This window comes from Neophocaena asiaeorientalis, unplaced genomic scaffold (genome assembly GCF_003031525.2).
Source record: "Neophocaena asiaeorientalis asiaeorientalis breed wild unplaced genomic scaffold, Neophocaena_asiaeorientalis_V1.1 scaffold242, whole genome shotgun sequence".
Taxonomy (NCBI): domain Eukaryota; kingdom Metazoa; phylum Chordata; class Mammalia; order Artiodactyla; family Phocoenidae; genus Neophocaena; species Neophocaena asiaeorientalis.
Genome location: NW_020172451.1, coordinates 495,218 through 505,133, shown reverse-complemented (window position 1 = coordinate 505,133; position 9,916 = coordinate 495,218). Strand labels below are relative to the sequence as shown.

General features: G+C 61.9%; 1 protein-coding gene across 1 annotated transcript in view; it reads left to right on the top strand.

Moving 5' to 3' along the window:
• Window positions 1-5,740: 5,740 nt before the first annotated feature.
• The window catches only part of SELENOO (selenoprotein O), a 19,696-nt gene continuing 15,520 nt past the window's right edge, over window positions 5,741-9,916 (top strand). Inside the window, exon 1 of the mRNA XM_024737384.1 lies at window positions 5,741-5,963. Coding sequence (XP_024593152.1) covers window positions 5,881-5,963 — 83 coding nt within the window. The 5' untranslated portion in view covers window positions 5,741-5,880. The remainder of the gene's footprint in view (window positions 5,964-9,916) is intronic.

Sequence of the window (9,916 nt, the reverse complement as noted above, 5' to 3'; positions counted from 1 at the left end):
CGTCCGTCTGCGGCAGAGTGTCCTGGCTGGCCGCGAAGGCCGCCTTCCTGGGCCTCCTGGGCTACGGCCTGTACTGGATGGGGCGCCGTGTCAGCAGCCTGGTCTTGTCACTGCCTGCCGCCCAGTACTGCCTGCAGAGGGCCTCCGAGGCCTGGCCGCACAAGTAGGAAGGACAGAGGGAGCCACCACGTCCGTCCAGGGGGCCGCCCGCGGCTGCTCCTGCGACACGGCCGAGGGGCACGGGGGGGGGGCCGGCCGCCTGAGGAGCTCCTGGGTGCCACCCCCCATGGGGGTCCGGCCTAGCCTCACCTGCCCTCTCCCAACCCGCCCAAATAAAGAATTATTTCACTGTCTGAGCTCGGGCTTCCCAGCAGCCCCCCTCCACTCCCTCCCTGCGGCCGCTGGGAAGTTCACCGGCCCGGGATGAGCTGGCGGGGGAGGGGTGAGGCGCGGTGGGCCGCAGCCGGCCAGCCCCTACCTCACTGTGCCTTCTCTCCGCGTCGCAGGGGGCGCCTCGCGGGGGTGCCGGGCCAGCACCCCGGGGAAGGGCAGCTTGGCCCGTGCAGCCCTTCGCGTGGCTCCTTGGCGCCCCCTGAGGGGGCGGCGGCCCCGGGTGAGCGCCAGCAATGGCTGTGCCTACAGAGGTTGTGCATTTCTGGCTTTTAAAAGTGTCTGAAACTTTTCTACTCAGGTATTTTTAACTTAAAACAAACCGAAGCAAATGTCAGGAAATACTAGCCTTAAATCTGGTTGGGACAAAGAGAACACCTTTCTCTTGGAGTCTCGGTCCCAGGAAGACAGGGGTGTGGCGAGGGTCAGTTTCGGCCACGGGCAGCCAGGCTGCCCGTCCAGCTGCCCCCGTGGTCTACCTCCAGCCGTGGGGGCTGCAGGGCCGCCGCCCTCTCGGGGTGGAGCCTGCCTGGCCTGCAGGTGGTTGAACCTGCTTCCTGTGCAGCTAGTGGTGGGACCTGGGGGTCACCCCGACCCTCAGTGGATGGCTGGCAGCTATCCACCAGGGCCTGCCAGTTTGCACAGGAACCGCCTTGGGTGCAGCTGGGCCCAAGGTCGAGCTGGCCCCATACAGCACTTGACCCCGGTCATCACCTGTTTGCGTCGTGTCCTGGTCACCTGTTTTCGACGTAGCACCTGTGCATCCCGCCAGGGGCCTAGGGCCACGTTTGGTTGTGTCCGTGTTGACTCAGTGCCTAAATCAGGTGAAAGCCATGGCCACAATCTGGCCCGAGGAGCCTTGGGCTGGGCCATGTCCTTGTCATTCACACGCTCGTGTACACGTCCCTTAGAGACTGAAATAAAATCTAATTTTGGAAGCCGGCTTTGTGAAATGTGCGGGGATGGGACTCAAGTGACAGGGAGGGTGGGGAAGGGCATCAGGATGCTGGTGGCACCCACCCATCCCTTGTGGACCCCTGCCCTCCCTTCTAGTCCGCACCCTGGGGCTCCCCTCCCTGCCCAGCCCCCCACCCTGGCATGCCGGAGGGGAGGAGGTGGGAGCGAGCCCAGCAGCTTGAACAAAACTCAGTGGGGACCGGCGGCTCACATCTGCCCAGAAAGGCGACAGTGGGCATGGAGAGGCGTGTGGGCCGCCCCGGGGGCACGGCAGGAGGCCGGCGGGGTGGCGCTTCTCCACGGTGTTTGCCCCCCAGGAAGCATGGCCGCCTGCCCTGCGCTGAGTCTCGGGACTCTTCTGTGCCTCTGCCGTGGGCCAGCTCTGAGGCACATTTTCAAAGGCTGGTAGGAGTGGGTGGCGGGCCCATGGTGGGCCAGGGGCTCCAGGGGCTACTGAGCTTCCCTCTGCCCGGGGTCTTCTCTCCACAGGTCCAGGCGGTCCTGCTGGGACCCCAGGGTCTGGCCGGGTGTGGGGGAGTGGAAGGGGCCCAGTGCGTAATGGCTGGGTGGCCTCGGAGCTGTCACCCACAGGTGACTCCCCGTGAGGACCCACCTGGGTAGCTGCCCTAAACAGCCTGGGGGAGGGGCAGGCAAGGACCAGGCCCCCTCCAGGCTGGTGTTAGCGGGGGCCAGCTGGGCCGAGCGAGGGAGGCGGGGAAGCCAAGGCAGACCCTCCTAGGGCAGCAGGTGAAGGCCATGTTGGACCCACAGGGAGAGGTGGGTCCAGGGGCGGCGGGAGGAATCGAGGGTCTGACGGAGGGCTGGGGGCCGGCAAGTGCTAGGAGCCTGAAGGCCAGCCGCTTCCAGAAGGAAAGAGGCCTGAGGCAGGTGTGGCCCAAGGTGAGAGGACAGTGGCTGCGCGTCTGCCAGGACCAAGGTTGTAAGTCACCTGCTGGACCGTCCACGGGCCCTTCTCGGGTTCTGGGTCTGGTCACCCGGAGAACTCTGACCCCTCCTGGCCCAAGTCTTCCCCAGGGAGGGGCTGCTCTCAGATCTGGGTGGAGAACCAGAGGGCCCCAGAGGTGTGTACGCCAGCCAGCCAGAGGAGCCAGTGCCCCGTCCAGGAGAGCAGCCTGCAGTTCGTGTATCACTTTGGCAAAAACAGATGTTACCGTGGGCTGTTGGGAGGGAAGGGCCGGGCCAGGCCAGAGGCCATCCTCAGACACCTGCACCTGGAACAGAGATGCTCTCTGGGCGCTGGCTACAGTCAGGAAAGGAGAGGAGAAGCCTACTTCCAAGGGAACAAAGATGCCCAGGATACAAGTTAAGTATAAAATAGCATCCGTTAAATTGAAGCCTGAGGCCTGAGGCCTGGGGAGTTACTGTGAATCCCCTACCCTATTTCTGAGAACGTTAATGTATTCCAACGCAAGCTTGTATTACACTGACAAGCAGAAAGACAGCAAGGTTTCATTTCTCAAACAAAGAGTGCTTAGGGGAGAGCGGACATCCCTCCCGCCTGGACCGTGGAGGGGCAGGCCCCTCCGACCCAGCCAGGCCCAGCCAGCACGGGAGGCGCGGACGTCCTCGCCCCACCCCAGGTTCTGTGACAAGCGTGCAGACAGTGGTTGGACGGTGATTCAGAGTTGAGACGGGCGGGGAGAGGCTGCTGGAATTTGAGAGGTGCCGGCAGGAGTACAAAGAGGGCTTTGGAGACTGGGGAGGTAGGAAGGCCGTGCAGCCAGGGCCCCGGGGCCTTGTTGAGCCTGAGCCTGGGTGACCGCTGGCCGGGGCTGGAACACATCTTGGGCCTGACCTCCCAGCCCGGCCTGCACAGCGAGCTGATGGTGGATCTGCGGGACGTGGGCAACCACTCGCTGCGGGTCCGCTATGCCAGCTTCCGCGTGGACCAGGGAGACCGGTTTTATTGGCTCTGCCTCTCAGCCTGTACTCAGGGCCGCAGGTGAGTGCCTGGGAGGGCTGGGGGCTTTCGTACCACCCCCCCGCCCACAAGCATGATGGTGTGCTGACGTGCTTCCCGGGCTAGGGGCTGGGGAGGAGGTTGGGACCCCAGAGTCCCCAACTTCTCAGCCTACTTCTGCCAGCCTCCGCTCTCCGGGAAAGGATGTTCCTCCCGGACCACCTGCCGGGGGGCCCAGATGGCCAGGATCCAGGACGGGGGTGCAGCTGAAGGGCTGCAGTGCCACGGCCCACACCGTACAGGGTACACGTTCCAGGGCTCCGGAGGTGTCCACAACCGGGAGGGCCGTGGCTTCAGCACGCTGCACCACACGCCCCATGGCTGAACGCCCTGCGCCGGTGGCCCACACCTCTGCCAGCTGCAGCCGCGAGCCCTCACGCGCCAGCTGGTGGTACAGCGATGGTGACCAGACCAACCTCAACACACCGAGGCCGGAGCGCACCGGGGCCGACTCAGGCACGCGCTGGACGACCGTGGACCGGCCCTGCGCTCTAGCGGGCTGCGCACTCGCACTGCCACCCCCAGGGCCTAGGCCAGCCTGGCTGTCGGCTGAGTCTTCTTTGCAGGGAGGGGCCAGGAAGGGGCCAAGCTCAGCTCCCACGCATCAGGGCCACGTGGACCCTGCGCTCCAGCGGCACCTGCAGGTACCGGATGGGCCTAGGGAGGTCCACGAGGCCACGCAGCCCAAGAGTGAGGCAGAGGCAAGGTTGCCAGGGCTGGGAGGGCCACTGACCCTCCCACACTGACCTGCTGAACCACTGGAACCCACCAGATGTTCCCTCTGCTGTGAGCTCAGGCAGGGCAGGCAGTAGGGCACAGAGTCCGGCACTCACAGGCCCTCAAACACCCAGTCCCACCAGATTCCAGAGTAGGGGTAGGACAGTGGGGTGAGGTGGCCAGGAGATGGGGCAGGAGGGCCTGGGCCTGGGGAAGAGGGGAGTCTCAGGTCAGGTCTCCCAGGTAGCTAGGAAGGAGGCTGGGAACAGGGGACTCTGCCAGCAGGCCACGTGGGGAAGACCCCAGGTGGGTCCAGGTGGAAGGGAAGCCGTCAGGCTGCAGGAGGGGGCTCCAGGATGCCAAGCACGAACGAGGCCCTCACCACGTTGTCCCCGTTGTCCGTGGGACCCCCCACCCCACACAGAAGGCAGTGTCATTGCTCACGTCAGGGAAGAGGACCCCGAGCTGGAGGTGGGTGAGGGCTTCGCCGAGGTCACAGAACCGGCAGGGGCGGAGCTGGTTCACACAAGGTCTGGGGCACCATGCTGGGGCCCCAGGGGGAGGTTCCGAGGCGTCTCCCTGAAGTTGGTGTGGAATTGGGGCAGCGGGAACAGAACAGCCCCAGCCACGGGTGAGCTCGCGAGTTTGTCCGCGGTCTCGGGTGTGACTCTGGGTCCAGGTGGGCAGGGGCTTGGGAACCCCTGCAAGGACCACCGGTGCCACGCAGGCATCAGCGGGGTCCCCTGGGGGGCCCTCCACAAGGCTCTTCTGAACGGAACCCCTGAGTCATTCTGCAACACTGACCCCAGCTCCTCACCTGGGGGCAGGCCCTTCAAGGCCAGGCTTGCCCTCCCCACCCTGCGCCCACCCTAGGCCTCCTGGGCATCTATGGGGGGTTTCTCTGGACCAGGCTCTGTTCTGGGGAAACTGGTGCCCAGATCACCAAGGTTCCCACCTTTCCAGAGCGTGGGTGAGAAGAAAGACACACAGGAAACAGGAAAATAAGGGAATGAGCTAATTTCAGAGAGAAGCGCAAGGAAAAACACAGGAGGCAGGCAGGAGAGGTGGGCCTGGGATCCAGCCCGCGTGTGAGGAACCCTGCTTGGAGCAGGGAAAGAGAAGGAGCAAAGGCCCTGCACGAGGGAGTCGCCTGGCCCCAGGCTGGCAGGCTCTCAGCTTTGGCTTCGCCCTGGGGCTCTTCCTGGCCCAAAAATGTCCCCCAACTTTCGGACAGATCTGGACAAAGGTCCTCTTTCCCTCCTGCCCTGTGCGCAGTGGGCAAAGGACAATCCAGGGCCAAACCTCAGCAAAGCGTGGGGCCGGGTCTGACCTTGGCTTCACCGCGGAGTTGGGAGGCACCCCATGGGGACGTCACTCGTCACGGCCACCGGCCCGGAGAGCTCAGCCCGGACTGGCCGGTGCCTCTGGGACGGACCTCCAGGGACCTGCCGTTGTGGCACAGGGCAGTCATTCCGGACGGCCCAGTCTCCGCCGCGCGCTCCAGCCATCAGCCGCAGACCCGCGGACCGGGACCCGGACGGGCCGGGACCTCGCAGTCCCCGAGACGAGACCTGGAGCAGAAGCAGATAGATGGCGTGACCAATCAGAGCCAGGCTTTCGCGGGTGCCGCCCCCGGCAATTGGGCGGCGGGGCGTGGGGCGGGCCTTCCGGTCGGGGCACAGGGGCTTCCGCCGCCGCGGTGCGAGGCTGGGGAGGCCGAGGCCGCGCTCTTTTTCAGCGGCAACGCGCTGCTGCCGGGCACCGAGCCCGCCGCGCACTGCTATTGCGGCCACCAGTTCGGCCAGTTCGCCGGGCAGCTGGGCGACGGCGCCGCCATGTACCTGGGCGAGGTGTGCACTGCGGCCGGCGAGCGCTGGGAGCTGCAGCTCAAGGGCGCCGGCCCCACGCCCTTCTCCAGGTGTGTTTGCGTCCGTACCCGCGTAGCTGTCCTCCCCGGTGGGGCGGTTGGGGGGGGGGAGATTAACAACGGAAAAGTGTGACGTGGGGACGTAGAACGTGGTGGGTAGCAGCGCCCGACCCAAAGGCCCTGAGGCCAGGACAGGAGGCGAGGGAGGAGGTTCTGTGGCTCGTGGCCGCCTCGGAGCGCCCGTCTGCCTGGAAGGGGGGGAGGGGAGGGTCCTGCCGCCCCTCAGGTCAGGCTGAGCGTCTGATCACACAGCGCTGGCAGCTGCCCCTGCTCTGTTCTCGTAAACTATCCAGAGAGTTCGGAGTCAGTTCTACGTGCAGCACGTTCGTGTTTACCGCGTGCCCAGCCCTGCTGCCTGCCCGGCGCACTCGGCTTCCGGCTTCCTCTGAATGCTGAGCGGGCAGCTTCGCTCCCACACCCCTTAGCACTGCAGGTGCCTGCTGTGCAGACGGTGCCCTGGACCGGGACAGATCCTCGGCCCAGTAGACCTTCTCCCAGGCCCGGGCTTCCAAGCACTTGGGGGCCAGCCGTGTTCTGACCCCGCAGTGAGGTGGGCCCAGGGGCTCATGGGCCAGGGCCGGGGTCCAGAGGCCCACAGCCTGAGCCAGCAGCTGTCACGCCTCTCCTGTACACACAGTGCTGATAGTCTCTGCTCCTTTTCACTAAAAAAGGTCACATATTTAGCCCATATTTGTTAAATGCTTATTGAATGGCTGAAAGAATCACACCTAACTTGGCGTTTTATGTTCCAAGAAATCCCGAGGGTGTGTCTCTGGTCTGGCCCCTCCCCTCCCTTCAGGGACCGAATCGAACCGAACCGGGCCCCCACCTCTAGCAGCGCCACCTCAGATCCTCAGGATAGCTGGTCCTTCCTCATCCCCCAGTCTTCAAACCTTGGTGTCTCTGAAATGTCCTGAGTGAAGCCTGGCACCTGCCCCACCCTCCTGGAGCAACCTGCTCAGAGCTGTCTGCACTCGTGGCCAGCAGAAGCATTTCTGCTCCTTGGGGTCCCGGGTAAATGTTTATCGCCCTGGGGCCTTCACATTGTACGAGCATCTTTCAGCTTTATGTGTTCATTTTAATCATTTGTTTTTGCCATTTATAAAAAACATTTTTGTGAGAGTCTAATCTGCTGTTGGAAGTTGCTTTTAATATTTGAAGACTTGAGTTGTAAGTCCTGAGGTCCTGTTTCCAGACCTGAGGTCCTTTAAAAGAAGGAGGCTGTTTGACCCTTACCAGATGTGCACCCACCCACCACCCCCAGCATTTCCTGGGGTCCCCAGCCTCAACAAGGCTTGAGGCTAACATCTGAAGTGGTGTGAGTGGCTTGAGGCCAGCAGCTGCTCGAGTCCCCCCGGCGTGGGTTTTGGGGGGTGCGCAGGTGGCTTCTTCTGCCTCCCATGGGAGTTGGGATTTTGGGACGGCCTCTTCTGCCAGGTGCAGAAGAGCTTGTCCTCAGCTGGGTCCACCCCAGCACTTTGGCTGGGAACAGACATGGGCGCCCAGGAGAAGGGACCGTTGTCACGTGTCCATGCGGCTCTCTGGGGGCAGGGCCACCCTGAGGCCCTGCACCCTTGCTGTGTAATCATTATTCAGTTCTGCTTTCTGCTCTGGGCACTTTGCCCCAGGCAAGGAGATATGCAGCTTGTTTTCTGGATCATTTTTACCAGATCCACAATTAGCTTGGACTGTACTGGCTTCCTGCTAAACAGGCTGGGGGGCGGGGGGGAGCGGGTGTGGAGTGACATTTGAGGACGGATTACAGACTAGAAGGGGGTGAGTGGAGTGCAGCTGTGGACCGAGGGTCTCGTCAGCCACAGGCAGGCACAGTCACCCTGCAGACAGCCCCGGGGTGACCGTCAGGCCGGGTTTCTAGAGGTGTCACTCACACCCAGGCTCCCAGGTGAGGGCAAGGCAGGAGGCCTGCAGAGATCTCCACTGACCCCCGGCCTAGGCCCCAGCACCCCAGACTCACGCTGGCCCGGCTCTGGCCTCTTCCCGGCAGAGGACGTGGGCAGGCGTGCACCCTGGGCACCTTCACTCAGCCTCGGTGTCCTTCTGCAGGTGAGACGGAAGTGAGCCCAGTGTCTTCCCACCAGTTTTTGTTCTTTCCTAGAGAATTTTCCAAACTGTTTCAGGTGCCTTCCTGCCTGGGAGAGTGCTGGCACACTGCCATGCCCTGGGCCAGGCCAGGAAGCCAGGCCCGACCCTGAAGGGCAGAGATCCAAGCTCACTTTGTTGTTGTGTTTGTTTTCTGGGTGGGGGTCTTGGAGGTCGAAGTGTCCAGAGCCCTTCATCTTACAAGGAGGGGCTGAGGACGTGGCTCATGCAGGCCAGCTGTTCTCGTGTGCTGCTACCACTTTCCTTCTTTAATTTTAAAAAGTAATAAGAGTTTCCAGTCCAGCATGTAAGAAACTTTGGAAATCATCACTCCACTCTAACAAGTAAAAAGCTGAACAAACTGAAAAATCAACAAGTCTTAGATCTGCAGGAAAAGTGAGGTCAGAGGGCAGATTGCTGCCCCACCCCGCAAACTGGAGAGACTGACAGGCGAATACAAAGAATTACGAGTTACCAGGGTGGAAGTCTGCACAGATCCTTGCCCTGTAATTGGTGAATTGCTGGAGGCTCAGTGTGTACGAGTCAGTTGAAGATTTCGGGGCCCAGTCGTAAGCGAGCCCCACACTCTGGTGAGTTTTACCTCCTGGAGCTCTCCTGTCTTCTCACAGTGAATATTGGTGGAAAATCCCTTTGTGCTTCTGGCAGGAGGGGGGAAAAGGAGGTCTATGGAATACACCAGAGCACTCTGTTCTGAACAAGGCTGCCCTTGGTGGAAGCTAATTAACCAGAGCCTGACCTGCTGGGGTGTTATCAGAGCCCCTCGGACCTGGGGAAGGGAAATGACCAGCTCCAGCGCCCTCTGGCAGAGAGGAGACTGAAAAGCACATATGGAAGCTCTCAGTCCAGAGGCACAGGGTCCCTGAGAGTCTGAGGCCTCCACCTGACACCTGTAGCCCGCCTCTACATCGCTGAAGGCCTGCTTACAGTAGCTCCTTTTACCCCATACATCATGCCTGGCTATCGAGAAAAAAGTACAAACATACTAAAAGGCAGAAAACACAGCTGGAAGAGACAGGGCCAGCATCAGAAGTAGCCTCAGACATGGCAGAGATGCTGGAATGGTCAGACCAGCACTCCAGTTGTGTGTGATTAACACACTCGGGGCTCTAAAGGATAAACCAGGCAGCATTCAAGAATAGATGGGCAGGGGCTCCCCTGGTGGCACAATGGTTGAGAATCTGCCTGCCAGTGCAGGGGACACGGGTTCGAGCCCTGGTCCGGGAAGACCCCACATGCCACGGAGCAACTGGGCCCGTGAGCCACAACTACTGAGCCTGCGCGTCTGGAGCCTGTGCTCCGCAACAAGAGAGGCCGCGACAGTGAGAGGCCCGCGCACCACGATGAAGAGTGTACCCCACTCGCCGCAACTAGAGAACGCCCTCGCACAGAAACGAAGACCCAACACGACCAAAAATAAATAAATAAAAATTTAAAGTGACGTGTCATTAAAAAAAAAAAAAAGAATAGATGGGCAGGGGGCTTCCCTGGTGGTGCAGTGGTTAAGAATCTGCCTGCCAATGCAGGGGACATGGGTTCATGCCCCAGTCCGGGAAGATCCCACATGCCGCAGAGCGGCTGGGCCCATGAGCCGTGGCCACTGAGCCTGTGCGTCCGGAGCCTGTGCTCCGCAAAGGGAGAGGCCACAACGGTGAGAGGCCCGCGTACCGGAAAAAAAAAAAAGAAAAGAAAAGATGGGGAGGACTTCCGTGGTGGTGCAGTGGTTAAGAATCCGCCTGCCAATGCAGGGGACATGGGTTCGAGCCCTGGTCCGGGAAGATCCCACGTGCCGCAGAGCATCTAAGCCAGTGCACCACAACTACTGA